This window comes from Crocuta crocuta, unplaced genomic scaffold, assembly GCF_008692635.1.
Source record: "Crocuta crocuta isolate KB4526 unplaced genomic scaffold, BGI_CrCroc_1.0 scaffold369, whole genome shotgun sequence".
Lineage (NCBI taxonomy): Eukaryota > Metazoa > Chordata > Mammalia > Carnivora > Hyaenidae > Crocuta > Crocuta crocuta.
In genome coordinates, this window is record NW_027529441.1 from 2,276,977 (window position 1) to 2,294,118 (window position 17,142).

At 38.6% G+C, this 17,142-nt stretch overlaps 1 protein-coding gene across 1 annotated transcript in view; it reads left to right on the forward strand.

Annotated features, from left to right (window-relative positions):
- Positions 1-17,142, forward strand: part of GRIK1 (glutamate ionotropic receptor kainate type subunit 1) — a 147,125-nt gene that overhangs the window by 38,813 nt on the left and 91,170 nt on the right. The window contains exons 5-7 of the mRNA XM_077760197.1: positions 3,250-3,303; positions 6,501-6,674; positions 15,646-15,789. Of these exons, the coding sequence (XP_077616323.1) occupies positions 3,250-3,303; positions 6,501-6,674; positions 15,646-15,789 (372 nt within the window). The remainder of the gene's footprint in view (positions 1-3,249; positions 3,304-6,500; positions 6,675-15,645; positions 15,790-17,142) is intronic.

Genomic DNA, 17,142 nt, shown 5'->3' on the forward strand with positions numbered 1-17,142 from the left:
AGCACAAGAGAGCAGGAAATACAATCCTGACGTTTGCCTTTCAAGATGGGAAATTGGCAATGGCATCAATGATGTCTAAAGTATGGGTCTTCTAAAATCAAGAAAAGTAGTAGATTCTCAATATTATCCCTATTGATAGATATGCAATGTTATTGAAAGGGCTGGATTTTTTACTTTCTATCAATCTAAGTCAATGATATGATGTCAAGGATTATTGCATAAGCGTAATTCTGTTAAGAAACAAACCATTATTAAAAGAATATATTAGTGGAAGAATGAAGGGTAATATGAACAGTATCGACAACCACATTCATTACATATTAATGTGTGTGATGTGGTGTGTTTTGTGCTGATTTAAAAAAATGATTTAAAAATCATTAAAAAAAAAACGATTTAAAGATAGCCAGAACTAGTTTCTAGCAATACCGTCTTGGTAAAGTATACACTGCCTAGGTCAGCACCACCCAGCTAGTCGGGCAGACCAGTACACTATCAAAATTCAAAGAAGGTAGTGTTTCTTAGGAAAAAGTCAGTTTTGCAAAGATTAGAAAGCTCCCTGTATCGTGATTATACTTTTTTATTTGAAAAACTGACATTTATCTTGATGTGACATTTTCTTAATCCCTTAATGACTTTTAGTGGAAATACCAATGTGCAGAGAGAAAATCATCATGTGAATGCAAAACTTTTATTTATAAAGTCTAATACTATTAGACGACAAAGCTGCTGGCCCTAACCAGCCTACAGACTCTTACACGGACAATTGTTTAAAAAGCACCACTTTTGGTGCTACTGGCTTTATTCTTATCTACAAGCTTCTCATTCACCTGTGTCTTAGTGAGTTTACAAAGGTAACAAGTGAATGATCCATGACTATACTTGTTCCTTCATTTCCATTTCTAGGAAATTCAAGGGAAGAACCAGGGAGAACTGACCAGGCACTAGGCAGGAAAGTCAAGAATGGAGATTTTTCTAGTGTGCCAAATAGAAAGTTTACCTGGAGGACCCAAGGGTTCTCTCTGCAATAAAAATAGATCTGTGAGCTCAATATTCACTGCGTCTTCATAACATTTTCCTAACATTAAGTAAGAGGCATATCAAATGAATATTTGCCTCCAGGAATTAAAAAACTAAGAAGAAGAAGAATTAGTTGAATTCTAAAAAAAAAAAAAAAAAAAAAAAAAAAAAAAAAAAAAAAAAAANAAATCACATATTATTTTTTTTTTCATTAACTTATTTATTTTATTTTGAGAGACAGAGAGAGAATGAGCAAGGGGAAGAGACAGAGAGAGGGAGATAGAGAATCCCAAGCAGAGTCCAACGTGGGGCTTGAACTCAGAAAGCATGAGATCATAAACTAAGCTGAAATCAAAAGTCAGATGCTTAACCAAGGAGCTACCCAGGAGCCCCTCCAAAATTACATTTTAAAAGAAAAGTCAGCCCAAGTGAGAAGCTGAAAACGCAGGTGCCTTTTTGTTGCTTTTTCAGTTTCAGAAGCAATATTTTAAACCTCAGTGTCCGGCTCTATATCTTGACATAAAACTTGCCCAGTCCTCTTTCAAGAGGTAGTCTTGGAGGCAATTACACTATCTAACAACCAAAGTGAAAAATTGGATTCTTGACTGACCCTGGCAGGTTAGCTCTTTATGCTCCAATGATATAAGAGACCAGCTAACAAGACCTCACCATGCATGGCTTTAAACATTATTGATGGCCCTACAGCAATTCTACCCTTTTTAAAATTCTTTTGTGAGCCTGGTCTTGTTATCACCATAGGAGTGACTTACGGACTGTGGGGCTCAGGATTCAGAGAGAGTTTCCTGTCATTTGTCTTATCTTCATGACATTACAATTTCACTAAATGTTCCTCTGGTCTCCACATTTGCAGAAGAGGGCAAAAAAAAAAAAGTGTCTCATTGTTGTGTTCTGTGCTGTCATCAAATACTCTCTTCATTCTTTATACCTTTTCATGTAAAATCATTCCAGTTTACATATCTTAGGCACTTTCTAGGACCTCTGATAACATGTGTTGCCTTTCCTGAGATCTTCGCAATCTATCTCTTCAATTGCAGTTATGAAAGTCTGTTCTTTGGTGTGAACGGACGTGTTTTCCATATATTGGTGATTCTCAATCACTGCTGTGAAATACAGAAACCCAGACTCTGCTCTGAGGAATTCCAATTCAGGACGTCTTTGTAATGGAGTCTAATAATATCTGATTTTAAAACTTCCAGAGGGGATTCTCATTTGCATTCAGAGTTTATCAGAGTTGTGGGGAGAACTGACTTGGAAATTTGATTTCTTAGTCTTCTGCATTCATTTCTATACAAATACCAAGAAACAGAACCCAAATAGTCCTTTGCTGACCTGCCCCCAAGGAAGGTGATGCCCTTGATTTAGGAGATTTAGAAACTGTTGCTTATCTCCAAATCATTTGCACCTATTTCTTCTCAGTGGACACAATTTCCAGGAATCCAAAAGTAAGATCACAATTTAATAAACTACCTCTACCCAGAAACTTGTCCTTTCTGTTTACCTCCTTTCCCCCTTCCCTACCAGGTAAAAACTATACACACAGGATGTCTGGAGCCATCAAGATCCCAAGTAGGTAACTGGGGATCAGAATTAAGAGGTAGTGTGACATTTGTAAAAGAACAGTCCCATACTTCTATCAATAAACCAATCCTTTTTTCCCCTACTCATACTGTGGGGTAAGATGGGAAAGCAGTAGAGAGAGAGGCTTCAGAGATATGCATATGTATAAACCCTCATTTAAATATATCTACATACTAGTATTGCAATTCAACATTTAATGAGTTCTACTCTGAGGCATTATGGTAAGTATTAAAGCTAAGGAGATCAATAAAATATCTATCTAAGCATGGTGTTACTCAGAAACGTAGGCAATAAGGAAAGTAAGACACTGCGATACTAAGAACAATTCCAAATATTAACTTTGGTGAGCATAAACTATTTTTAAATTTGATCATTAGACCTACCACTTCAATGAAGATCGAACATAGTCTAATGAAAGAACATTGGATGGAGGTTAATGGCCTGGGTCCTCATCAGCCCACATCAGCTCCACATCAGCCACTGATCTGTCTTGGGTTTCTGATCTGCTGAATCTGTGGATTTCCAAAGCCCCTTCCAGTTCTATGTCCTCAATCTATTGCAATGGCCTTACTAATGATCCACTTCTTATTATAATTATGTTTTTGATTCTTTCCCCGTATTTCTCTTTTGCAGATTCTGTTCATGGGCATGATGACTGAGTACTATCACTACTTTTTCACAACTCTGGTAAGCACGTCAGTAGAAACGTATTCCGTGCTATAGGAAGCATTTCTGGTTATTTCAATGTCAGCCCCTCCAGTGTCAGAGGCAGGATATTGTCATGGAGATTTGTATTACTTTCCTAAGAAACCTATAAATCCAGAAATGCTGAACAGCAAGTATTTCCTTTTTAAACTAGCATCTATGTATATGCATCTGGAAAGGGATTTAAGTGATACTTCCATTAAACAGAAACTGTCAAAGCATATGCATAAAGAAGAATCATCTACATTTTCTATATACATTAGAAGGCACACTAAAGTGTATCTTGGCTTTTTTGATCTATGTGATTTACCTGCCTGAGTCCAGTAGATAGCTGGGTTAGCCAGGGGTCACCTGCCAGGTGTTTTGAAGACCGTCAAGAAAAGGAGCATTGGATATGCTTTGCACAGAGAATATTTTTCAGCATAAAAAAATGACACGGAGCCTAAGAAATTAAGAAACAACACCTGAAATTTTGAGAGTATCAAATCAAAAGAGAATGATTTAGGGCATTTAACACATGTGAATGATGTGATATCTCTCATTCAGTTTCAAAACTCAGTGCCACCGCCACACACACAGCACCCCACCAACACACACACACACACACACACACACACACACACACACACACAGTCTCCACTTTCTTACATGAAAAGAAAACATAAAACCAACCCTCTTTGTTACTCCATTAAGGTATGTCCACTGAAATCTACCCAGATTGTGGGAAATGTATTAAGAGTACCATTTTCCCAAATAAAACTTGCAAGGTAGGCTGATGAGTAAAGGAAATGAAAGAATTTGGAACAAGACCAGGCAGCTGTCCTTGAATACATACTACTGATAGAAGCAGTACATTCCACTCCTCACTCGAGTATCTCCGAGAGCAGGAAGAGGTACAGAGGACATCATGAGACCAATGTTCTGGGGCAAGTGCCAAAATTATCACTGCTCCAGAACTTGGGGCGAGGGAGTAGGATGCAGGGCAGAAGATCTTGAACTAAAGTTTCCATGATCTTCCCTCCCTCAAGGACATCCTAATCAGGTGTTCTGTCAGAACAGTCAAGGGAAACCTTGAGAGCTGGAAATCATCTTACTCAGGTGACAAGTAGAGCTGTCTCCCCATCAGCATGAATACCTGGGTTCTACTCAAGGTGGCATGGCAACCTGTCACAGAAATTTCTATCATTCCTGGCTGTGTACCCTCCCAAGGGCAGGTTTTGTTGAAATTTGGGAAAGAATATGAACAAAAAATCCTTAAAAGGCTGGTCTTCACGGAGACCTTTCCAGAACGAGACTTACCCTCATAGTCTTGCTTTTTTCATCCTTCACTGACAAGCAGATGTTGCAAATCGGACCCTGGTCTTTCCATATTCCATATTGCATAGAAAACTCAATTTTTAAGCCCACCTAATTTTGCACCTGTGTATCGTATTCATTTTAGCATACTGCATTATGTACTGTGGAATCCGTGAGGGATTCCATATGCTTTCTGGAATATCCTGTCTGACCTCTTGTAGTTTGAGTAATTTTCCTTCCATTCATTGAGTGGAAATCATTCTTTCTATGTCCTATTCTTTAAATTTGCTTCTTTAAGCATTTTTCTTTGGTTTTATCTGCATTCTGCCATGCTTTGCTTTTTTATATTCTTACCATTCTTGCCCATGAGTATTAATAAAACTTAAAGAAGAAAGAAAGTTACATAGTTCAAAGGGAAAAAATATATATAACACTTTAGAAGGCAATGCTCTTTTTCTGATACTGAGCCAGGAGCACAGAGCTGCCCTCTTAAAGTTCTACAGCCTAATCCAACATTATCTTGGGAAAGGGTAGCAGTGTAGAGGAAGATTACTCAAAAGAACAAATCTGTATGCATCTTCTGCAAATATAAATCATGAGGTGTTTCTGAAGCTACTTCTTTTCCTTAGGAACTGTGCTCATCACTGATAATGTACTACCTTGCATTGCACTTCCATAAAGCATATACACTGTTAGGAAACTTCCATGGAAGCTTTTCTCTCTTTTTCTTCCCCTGTTAAATGTTATTTTGAAAGTTTGTTTTTTTCTTAAACGTGAGACATTTTTAATGACATATTTTAGAGTCAACCTTTCCTCATAGGAAAAAAGTTGAAATTATCACATAGATCTGTTTTAAATATGAATCAATATAAACCTCTGGTTCACGCTCAGTAATAGAAAACACAAGGGGGTTAAATGTTTTTTTCTGGAAACATTGTCTGAAAGGGAACCAGTTCTACGGTTAGGGTACTCACACAACTCTATGTTCCAGTTTATTCTCTGAAGAGAACTCTTCGCTTCTTATTTGATGCTTGTGTCCAGTGAATTCTTCATGCCCTCAATGGTTGGGACATGAGTGATTTTCAATGAGCCAGGAAATGATCATTTTTCCTTCTGGAAATGATCTTCCTGTCAAATGCATATGCAAGTTCCAAATTTCACCATCTTTATAAGATCTGAGGCAGCAAGATGTAACGGAGAAGGGAGGTACTGACAAGTGGGTTACTCTTTTTTAAAAAAAAATTTTTTTAGTTTACTTATTTTTGAGACAGAGAGAGACAAAGTATGAGTGGGGGAGGGGCAGAGAGAGAGGGAGACACGGAATCCGAAACAGGCTCCAGGCTCTGAGCCGTCAGCACACAGCCTGATGCGGGGCTCGAACCCAGAACGCTGAGATCTTACCTGAACCGAAGTCGGATGCTTAACCGACTGAGCCACCCAGGTGTCCCCAAGAGGGTCATTCTGGAAGCGGTCACGACACCGCTCAGAATTTCAGTGCCCTCATCTATAAAATAAAAGTATTGGAATAAGTGGACACAAAGATCTCTTCCTACTCCTCAAACACTATATCCTGGACAGAATTTTCCAACTTCTCAGAATACCTAAGGAGATACTAATTATTGACAGCCAAATTCCTCTTCTTGATTTGTCCAAACTCTAACAGTGTTGCAAAAAATAGATGAAAATGAAAACTGGTTACTTGCCTTAGAGCTTCTCAGGCGGCAGCAGGCAAAGGATGAACAATGGGAAATGTTCTTTCGTGAAGCGACGTGAGGATGGCTGCCATTTTTTTTTTGGCTTTTTTTGTCTTTTTTTTTTAAATAGTTTACTGTCAAATTAGNATGTTAACCCTTTCTACTTTTATCATTTTTAATGCTGCGCAGGACTTATTTGCTTTAGATCTGGAACTCTATAGGTACAGTGGTGTAAACATGACTGGGTTTCGGCTGCTTAATATTGACAACCCTCGCGTGTCCTCCATCATTGAGAAGTGGTCCATGGAGAGACTGCAGGCCCCCCCGAGGCCAGAGACTGGCCTTTTGGATGGCATGATGACAGTAAGTAGTCTTAAAATAAAATCACTTGAGGTGATGTTTGAATTCCTCGGGGGTTGGGTTAAGAAACTCGTATGCCTTTTTTGGTGTGAGTAAACTTTGGTGTGTCTTGACTTGAATGAAAGAAGAAGGAGTAAACTTTTTAGGTATTTTGAATGCTTTCACACAGCTACTATCAAAAACTGCTATTTTCAGCTTTCTGGCTATACACGCCTCAGATAAAGTTAATAAGAGTAGCCACCGCTCTCAGCCAAGGCAGACACCAAAAGCAAGGGTAAGTGAAGAGAGTTTCCCCCCCCGGGAATGTGGGAAGGAGGGAGAGAAAAGAAACAAGCTACCGACAAAAATTAGACAGAGCCAGTTTGCGGTCCTCATTTCTGCCACATCTCAGCAAGTGGTGACACACATGGAAAAGTGCCAGATTTACATACAGTTGGTGTGTGCACATTCGTCCTGCCTGGATGTGTACAGCAACACCTTTGCAGACATTGACAGTGATTCACACCAGCCATATGTCGCTCTTGAAGCAGATGCCAGGCCCACCCCCTGACAAGGGAGAGGTACTCTGCTGAACAGATAAATTGCAAACTGCCTCATCAGAGAGCTTCTTGCTAACATCATTTGTCTTCTGTTGTCAAAGGCATCTACCCTAGCTTTATTTCTCTAATGAAGTTCCCTGTGTGATGAAGAAAATAGCAGGAAATAAAAAAAAAAATAGAAAGAAAGCTTTCTATGTAGGAACAGTGTCATCTAAAGGGAAAGATACTGGGAATGCAGGCAGGTAATAGCATTTGAAATTGGCATAGTATTTCATTCTCTCTTCCCATCATCAGGAGAAGCACTCTTGCTTTTAAGATGCAATTTACCGATAACTGAAAGGTATCATCTTGCAGAGAAATGAACTTGGGATTTCTTTTCTTTTTCTACCATTTTTATGAGAAACAAATGAATAGAAAAAATAATAAATGAATGAATTAAGTGGTTCTGGATGATTCCATGTTCAAGCTCCCTGTCTATTTTTCAAACCTGAAATAACTCTTAAAATATACAAAGTGATCTGAGAGATAATGATGGAAAGCATTTTGGTACAAATGAGCCTTGGGTGATTTAAAGCCTTGCTTTGAATAAGTACAAGTAGAGAACATCTGGGAAGTACTAGGCTTTCTGAAAGGGAAGGGGCAAGCTAAAGAGAGAGAAAGAGTCAGAGACAGAGAGAGACAGAGAGGTATGCTAATACACTGGTTTTTCTCATCTTCCTCTTGGAGTTGGAATTCCAGTGAGTTCAAATCTGGCTCAACACCATCTGCCCCTCCTTCCTGACTCCCAGTGAGATTTCTATCAGAGGATAAGATCTGAAATAATTATTACCTCTGCTTGGTATACACCACTAAGAAAGTTACAGTTTGGAGTTATGTTAACACAGATTATGGATTCATGCCAAAGAGTAAATATTCATCACAAGGATGTCTTAATTTATCCAAAAAAATAAAAGCATCTGTTGTATTCAATTATACTGAGCTGACAGAACAGTTTGTACATATTGACTGAGATGAGGAAAATCATTAATAAGGAGAATTGAGCCTTACAACTCATACTGACTCAGGCCAGGCGTGGGGTACTATTTCCATAGCACAGCTCTTAGTGACCTGGGCAAACGACAGTCCCATGGGCAAGAGCCATGTCAGAGCCAAGTCTCAATGGATGGAAGAGGTCCTGTTTTGCCTAAAATTTACAACTGTCATCTCCCCTAAGAAAGAGACCTCGAGGCTCTGTTCTTGCTCTTCTCGTTATTATTATAAACTGTAAAAAGGAAAATGAGGATTTATCAGAACAGAAGAGAAGGACTCACAGGGCACTAAAAGTGGGGAGAGTAGATATATCAGGTCATGTCTACACTACTCAAAAATGTGGTAGAACACAGCACCCACTAGAAGGTGGATCCCATAGTCATGCAGAAATGTGGTCCCCCAGTTTTATGGAGACGTAACTGTACACATTGTAGAAGGTGCACAGCATAACAGGTTGACATATATATCATAAAATGATTATTGCAGTAAGCTTAGTTAGTATCCATCATCTCACGTAGAGACCATAGAAGGAAAAAAATATAGTTTTGAAATTGATCCCATGAAGCATGATATTGACCTTTATTTGCCCAAAGAGCCCACTTACCAGTTCACTGCTTCTTTTTTGCTTCTAGTAAAGGGGACCAGTTTGGGGATGTAGAAACTGAGTCACAGCAAATTTAAAGAGCAGCTTTAAAGGCACTCAGTGGACTAATCTGAGTCAAGAGAGCACGCCCCATGTCCCCAAGCTGGAGCCCAGATCTAACAAATCTTTGTTCTCATGTCGCTTCTGTACTCGGACTCTTTTCTTCTCGACCTTACTGATGAAACGCCCCCTGGTTTCAGTCCCACAGGGTCTGTATTCCTCAGATCTCGTGCTTCATTCCTTCTTGTATCTGTATCATTAGTGGCTCTCCCTACCTAAAACCCTTCCTGATTCCGTTTTGCTCAAATGCCACTTCATCAGATAGTCCTGCTACGAACCCCCTATCTAAATAATGGCCCCCCATTGTCTCTCCCCTAGCCTGTTTTCCCTCGCTCTGTAACCCTGTGACTTAATACACTATATTTGGATTTGTTCTATGTCTTCCCATACAAGAATATAAGCTCCATGAAGACAGAGACTTTGTTGTTTTGTAATCTGCCTCATCCCCAGCAGTAGGAAAGGCCTGGCACAAAGCAGGCCTTCAATAAATATGTACTTAATAAGGGAACTAATACCAAATAAATAGGAACTGAGCTGCCGCTAAGACCAAGATGTGAAACGCAAAATATTTGTGTAGTCCTGAAAAAATTCCATAGAAGTCCGAAGAGAGTTCCTATAAGTAAGAAATAGGCCTGAGTTGTCCAGATAGAAATTATTCTAAAGTATTAATATGTTAAAAATTAACCTCGACTAACCACTATTAATATTTAAGTTATGCCATTACTCTCATAGTATTGCATTCTCTGAAATCATATGCATTATACCACTACTCCCCGAAGTGAATTTCCTTGTTGCCCTATATAGTTATATTTTTGGGTGCACTACATACATATACAGATGCCCTGCAAATATACAATATAGAAAAATTTTAAATATGTTTAAAAATACTCATTTGTTTTTACCTCCCACCTACTTGTCTAATTTCCTCTTTAATGTCTTTTGAAGTTTATTTTGAGAGAGCAAGAATGGGGAAGGGACAGAGAGGGCAGAGGGAGAAAGAATCCCAAGCAGAATCCCAATCTGTCACAACAGAGCCCGTTGCAAGGCTCAAACTCACAACCTTGAAATCGTGAACTGAGCTAAAATCAAGAGTCAGAGACTTATCCAACTGAGCCACCCAGGTTCCCCTTTAATACTTGTAACTATTAAAAATGTCTTAGAATGTCATACACTAAGATATCATCAAGTAATATTTTTATATGTATCAAAATACATCCAAATCTGAAAAACATGTCCAAGCTAAAAAATGTTGACTCCAGACTTAAGAGCCTTAGATGTAATTAAAGGAAAAAAAGTTGACTTTAAACATACAGTTAAGATTGAGCTAATTAACAAAACTGTTACTGAGTCAATAGAGTTCAAAAATAGTGAAACTCGTTATTTAAAACATCTTGAGATTAAAAAACAAAAGTGTTTTTATCAACCGAAGTGTTAATTAACTCAATAGAGGTTGGAGTGATTTTATAGAATCTACTTCTTTTGTTTTCACTGCGTTTAAATTTCTCTTAGCGCTTGGGCTGATTTGATCTATTGGCTTTTAGATAGATGGATATTGGAGTGGCCCATTTTTGGATGTAGATTCCTCTCTGATTGTGAACCCAAACTGTGTATGATTCAATCCTGCATAGGAATCATAGAAACTACAACATATTCATCTGTCATTGGCCTTTCCAGTTCTTCAAATGCATTCACAATATAAAGTTAGGTCAGCAGCCTGTGTTACATGTGAGTATTTCCTATCATGACCCAAAAGGGAAGCATTTTTCAGTGTCCACCTAAGTGTCCACTACTGCTCCAGTGGTGAAAGACAATGGGCTGTGGGATTCAGTGGGAAAGCAAGACCTTTCCAGATAAGCAAAGCCCAGATTAAGTACTGGCTATGTCTCCTGAATAACTGAATGACCTGACTAGGTTATTTAGCCTCTAGGAGCCTGCCTGCTCATCTGTAAATCTGTACAATAATACTGTGCAGTGTTGCTCTACAGATTAAATTAGATAATGTATACAAAGCCTCCAGGACATAAAATTTAATTTACTTGATGGTCCCTGCTGTCAAGCCAGTTTGCAGTCCATCAAAGAACAAAAGGCATTCTGAAATTCAGAGGCAGAATCCTTTTTGTTTACAGGAGACAAATCTCTTGGCTTGTACATGTAGCCCAAGATGGCTCCTTCTCTGGTACCTGCATGACCTTCTCTGAGCAGTGGAATCTCCTGTGAATGTTTTCCAACTCCACATATGGCTCTCTTTGTCCAATTCCTCACTGTCTCTCTGTTTCTTGACATTACAATATGTTAACCTCTGTGTCGGGTCTCACTCGATCTGCTGGAGTTGGTATCTTAATCACTAAATTTCTAGACTGTGAGTACGTGATTATATCTTTGGTACGTCTACAGCCCATTTCCAAACCCTGGTTTGCTTGCGGCTCACCCTTCCCAGCATCATTCCCAGCTCAAGATGTTCCCTGTTCTCTCCCACTACTTTGGCTCCTCAACAGCATCTACCTCCCCACCACAAGGGAAACTAGCTAATTCATATTAAGAGACAAATTCTACTAGCTGTATGCTCTGGGTAAGATATTTTAATAGGAAAACCAAATGAGAGAGTAAATGTAGGAAATGAAGGGAAAGGGTGTTATTTGGGAGAACTTCTCTTTTAGAAGAGAAGATATTAGATATTCACTAACCATACCACATTAGTGAATATTTCTAAATTTGCAGAGAAGATGGGAAATCTATACTTTTTGCCCATTTGCTTCACAAAGACTAAGTCTTCCTTCAGCACCCAATCTTGTCCAGCTATTTCCAACAATGTTATATACCAGGAAGGGAGCAAAATGCAAAGGACTCTGTAAAGCCACATCCTGTTGCTAATCCTCATTAATAAGGTATAGCATCTCACTGGATTGTGTTGGGGTCCCCAAAATCCTTGGTGTGTAGGATTTTTTATTGGGAGTCAGTCACATAGGCACAGAGCAGCCACATTGCTGACCTCAGTTAGTCTTCAGTAGTTCTTGAGGGCAAAGTGATAACAGCATGGCCCAGGGCCCCAGATGAACAAAAATAAGCATTCACCATACATACATCACACTGTTAATGTCAACTGTCTAGCATTGCCCAGGACCCCAGAGATACAGAATCACTATGATCAGCCAAGGTTTGGGATGTTATCTCCCAGAAACCAGTCAAAGGTCAGTCTTTTCTTTGAATATGTAGAGTGTGAGCAGCTCAGATGTGCTGAGTTAACCCTAAATTGCATGTTGTTGTGATAACTAAAACATTGTGTGAGACTGCTTTTCATAGGCTTGTTTCATGATCCATGTAGTGGTTAGAAGATTTTCTTAGGGGCCCTGGGTAACGGGGTTTCATTCAGGCTTTCGATATAAATAAAATGTGCACATAAGCACATTTAGAAAAACAAAATCTGAAACACAGGCCAATTTCTTTTACATTTACTTAAAATGACTTGAGGGTCGCTGTTCTGTAACTGGCCTCCAGCATAGAACTAAAGAAGGAAGAAAATTCAGGGATAGTTTATTAGGGCTGTAAAATAGGTAGAGGGCATGTCTTCTCCATCTAAGAAAACAGTGCACTTCAAGAGGAAGCATGGTTTTAGAATAAATGGTTTTCCTCTTTGAATGTGAAAAACACTGATCAGGCCCATGGTTTTGAACCATGTTATTTCTCAGCCCAGTGTAGAGGAAGAAAGTCAGAATCCTTTCTAAGCCCACCTTATGAAAAAATTAGATCATTGGAACATCACTCCTCACACTTCTGTATCAAATCATTGAATTAGTCAATTAGTGAATACACGTACAAATTTATAAAAAGTATATTCCACTAAAAAGGCCCAGGTCCCCATAACACAGCAGCTTCATGGTTTTCAGAACATGAGCTCTGAAATCTAAGTTTACAACTTGAGTTGAAATTCTCGCTTGCCTAAGAAGTTGGGTAGTTATTAAAGTTATTTCCTAAAGTCACTTCTCCAAGTCTCCATTTCCCTGTCTGTATAACAGAGACAATACCTATTTCAAAGGTATCATTTCAATAATTTAAGGAGATGGCATGTGGAAAATGCTTATAGTGCCTGGTGTGTAGTAAGTTGTCAATGAATATTCACCATAATTGAGCTATTATTGTACTTATTAAATCATCAGACAAATACTTGCTTTAGAAGCACTTCAGTTTTGTGGTTATGAAGACAAACTCTAGTACCAAACTCCTGGTTTTGAATCTCGGTTTTCCCTCCACTAGTTTGGGGACACTGTACCTGATCATCTCTTTAACCACAAAGGAATAATGGTTATGGGGAAGATTTCATGTTAGAGCAGTACCTGACCTATAATAAGAACTTGATAAAAGGCAGCTATTATTACTGATTGAATTTCAAAAAGTTTCATTCTGCCAATAGATTACTCTCCTTCAATTACACCAAACTGACATAGCAGAATGGTGAAGAACATGGATGTTTGATTCAAACAGTCATAGGTTCAAACTCTGGCCACGCAGCTGATTAGCAGAGTGGTCTTGGACTAGTCTAATTCTCCTGAGCCTGTTTTCTCATCTATAGCATTGATTATACCAAGTTTGAACTGAAAAGATCAAAACATTCTTAGGCTTTAACAATCACTACCACCGCTCTAACTTCTATGTGTCAATATATGAGTGAAACAGTTTATCTTAGAAGGACATCTTACAACCTTGGTGTTATACAGTTCTCACAAAAATGTATCTCATTTTAAGGCAAGAAATATCATTAATTCCTACAGCAAATGTTTATTAAAGAACTTTTATGTTCCAGTAACTGTGCTAGCCACTAAAGAATGAAGTCAAGGACTGCCTGGGTGGCTCAGTAGGTTAAGCATCAGACTCTTGATTTTGGCTCAGGTCATGATCTAGCAGTTCGTGAGATGGAGCCTTACATCAATCAGGCTCTGTGATAACAGTGAAGAGCCTGCTTGGGATTCTCCCTCTCTGTCCCTTCCCCACCTGTGAGCACACGTATACATACTCTTTCTCAAAATAAATAAACATTAAATATATATTATATATAAATATTAAATTAAATTTATATGTGTGTGTATATATATAGAGAGAGAGAGAAAGAGAGAGAATGAAGTTGAACCATTTCTGCATTCACAAAACCCACATTCTTATTGAGAAACAGATGTCACTATAAATACATATGGAAATTACCATGATAGAATACGGATATGGATTCAATATTGGAATATTTGGATATTGGAATACTGAAACAGGCTCAGGAGAATTACACTAGTCCAAGACCACTCTGCTAATCAGCTGCGTGGTCAGAGTTTGAACCTATGACTGTTTGAATCAAACATCCATATTCTTCACCATTCTGCGATGTCAGTTTGGTATAATTGAAGGAGAGTAATCTATTGGCAGAATGAAACTTTTTGAAATTCAATCAGTAATAATAGCTGCCTTTTATCAAGTTCTTATTATAGGACAGGTACTGCTCTAACATGAAATCTTCCCCATAACCATTATTCCTATAAATACATATGGAAATTACCATGATAGAATACGGATACGGATATTGCAAAGGATATGGATTTAAAGTGGGGGTAGTCTCTGGACTCATAGATGGATAAAGTGCATCTTTACCCTCTCTTTCCACGTCCATTAAGACATGCTCAGTAAATGCATAGTAAATGTTGAATCAACAGATTTCTGGAAAAAAACACATGAGGATTTTTTATCTATGACCTGAATTCTAGGTTTAACTCTACCAACTGTTGGCTATATGTATGATTCTACACACGTCAATATCCTGTCTAAAGGTCAGTTTTCCTCCATCAGTAGTTTTATCTATCTGTTCTGTTGATTTGGGGAGCTTGTTGAGAATTTCAAATAAATTTGTGATGAAAATTCTCAACTAAAATCTGAAGGTATTATACATTTTTATCCTTAAAGAAAACAACCTGACAATATTTTTATAAAATACTAGCAGTTTTGTGTGAAATTTTGCAAGTGAGAGAAATTTCACGCAGAAGGGAAGAATGAGATGCCCAACCCCCAAGAGTAATGACTACTTACACTTTCTATCAAAAAAGCAAATGCTGATCAAAGCAGGTGTATTCTGAACTAGTTACACAGGTCTGTTTTTCAGAAGGTCTCCTACAACCTACTTTTGGATTTGATTACACATCTCAGATCTTCTTGACTCTAGTAAATCAAAGTAAATAGCACAATTATCCCTATTTGGAAATTACCTATTAGATTTACTTGAAGCTGTTTCTTCCTACCAAATAAAAATAAGTAAATAAACATATAAATGGACATAAGTCCTAAGAAAGAAAATCTGATATTAAAATGTTGAGGCTGACTAGCGTCTAACTCAATGTAGTTGATCTTAATACCATGCTTAACACAGAAGGTGCTCCAAAAATATTTGTTCCCTGAATCAAGTCTTTTGTGGCTGATGTGAGTAAAGTGGGTTGTTTTCTTTTGTTTTGTTTTTTTAAGAACTCAAAACAAAGCATAGCTATGACTCCAATTTACTGTGGAGTAGGAGGTATTATTTTAGAGAAAAATAGCTACTGGTGAGTGAAGACTGTTCAGCTGGAGAATGAATGGTTGTTGAGATCACACAAATAGGACATAAGGAAGCAGGCAGAATGATTTTGCAGGTAAAGGAAGGTAAACAAACGTGGAATTGAAGATGTGTTTTCCTTCACAGACTGAAGCGGCTCTGATGTATGATGCTGTGTACATGGTGGCCATTGCCTCCCACCGAGCTTCCCAGCTGACTGTCAGTTCCTTACAGTGTCACCGGCACAAGCCATGGCGCCTTGGACCCAGATTTATGAACCTAATCAAAGAGGCAAGTGCTACTTGTTCACAGCCCAGTTTTTGCCTAGGCATAGTGCTGTTTGACTTGTTTATTTAGTGTGGGCTTCCCACATGGCTCTGTTGGCATGATATCTATAAAGGAGGAGAAACCATCATCATCCAATCAGAAGGGATTTCACTATAAATGTTTGTCTAAAAGGACTACCAGAACTTTTCTAGCATGATGTTGAGAAGTTCAAAGAACTTTTCTAGCATGATGTTGATTACTAGATCATAATACTCTCTTTCATTTCAACTTTGGTCTCATATGCTGCTGGCTCTCCTCCACATATGTGAATAAGAACTCATAGGTGCTTATTCCAGACCACATTGAGTCAAAGAGATGGTTTGCTCATTGCTGAGAGACACTAGGGATAGTTCCCACCTTATCATCCCATAATTCCAGTGGTTTCCTAAGTATCAGGTTGTGCAAGACTGAACAGAAGGTTCTGTTTGTCCTAATGGAATAACAATTATTTTGCCATTTGTCAGCAAACCAGAAAAGTCCAGTCCTATTCAAAACTTACCAAGTGCACTAAAAGATTTTCAAGAACTTGCCTGAGTTCTTCATGATTGCCCTGGGATCCTGGACTACCCCTACATTTTCCTTTTCTCTGTTGCAATTTGACTTCTCCTCATCAAACCCTCTTCTAAGATTCTGAGATTTCTCTTCTAGGTATGTGTCCTTGGATTATTTTTGACATCAATATATGCCCCAGGGTGTGTCTGGACTTGACAAGATGAAATAAGGTCTGAGTACACACCTTACTCTGTGATGCTGCTCTAATATTTTCTCTATGGGATGCAGAAATTTACCTCTCAAGTGAAGGGTATCCTTATTGCCCTTGTATTGGAGATGGTTGAGGTGAGACAAAGTCATAAACGAAATGAATGGGCAGGAACATAGTACAAGAGAAGAATGCCCAGCCAAGAGCAAGGGAGAAATCCTACTTTGGGCTCCATCTCTGCTTGTCTCTACAAACCCTCTCCTGGGCTGTTCAATCTACTTCCCTATTAACAGCTGACTGATCCAGAAGGATTAGAACAAAAGAGGCAGTATGCATGAGATTTAACACTACTCAGGCTCCATAGCAAGGCTGAGTCTAGGGTGTGGCAAAGCAGCACCTTAAGCTTCCTTAAATTTTATGCCTTGGGAAAACTCTCTTACCTCACCCTAATCCTAGTGTGGCTGCTTGGGTTTAAATCCCAGCTCTACAATTTGTGAGCTATACAATAAATTTAAGAGTTACTTAAGGAAGTTAAGAGTTACTTAAACTCTTGTGTCTCAATATTCTCTTCTGTACAATGGGAATAGCACCTTCTCTCTCATAGCATTGTCGTGAGG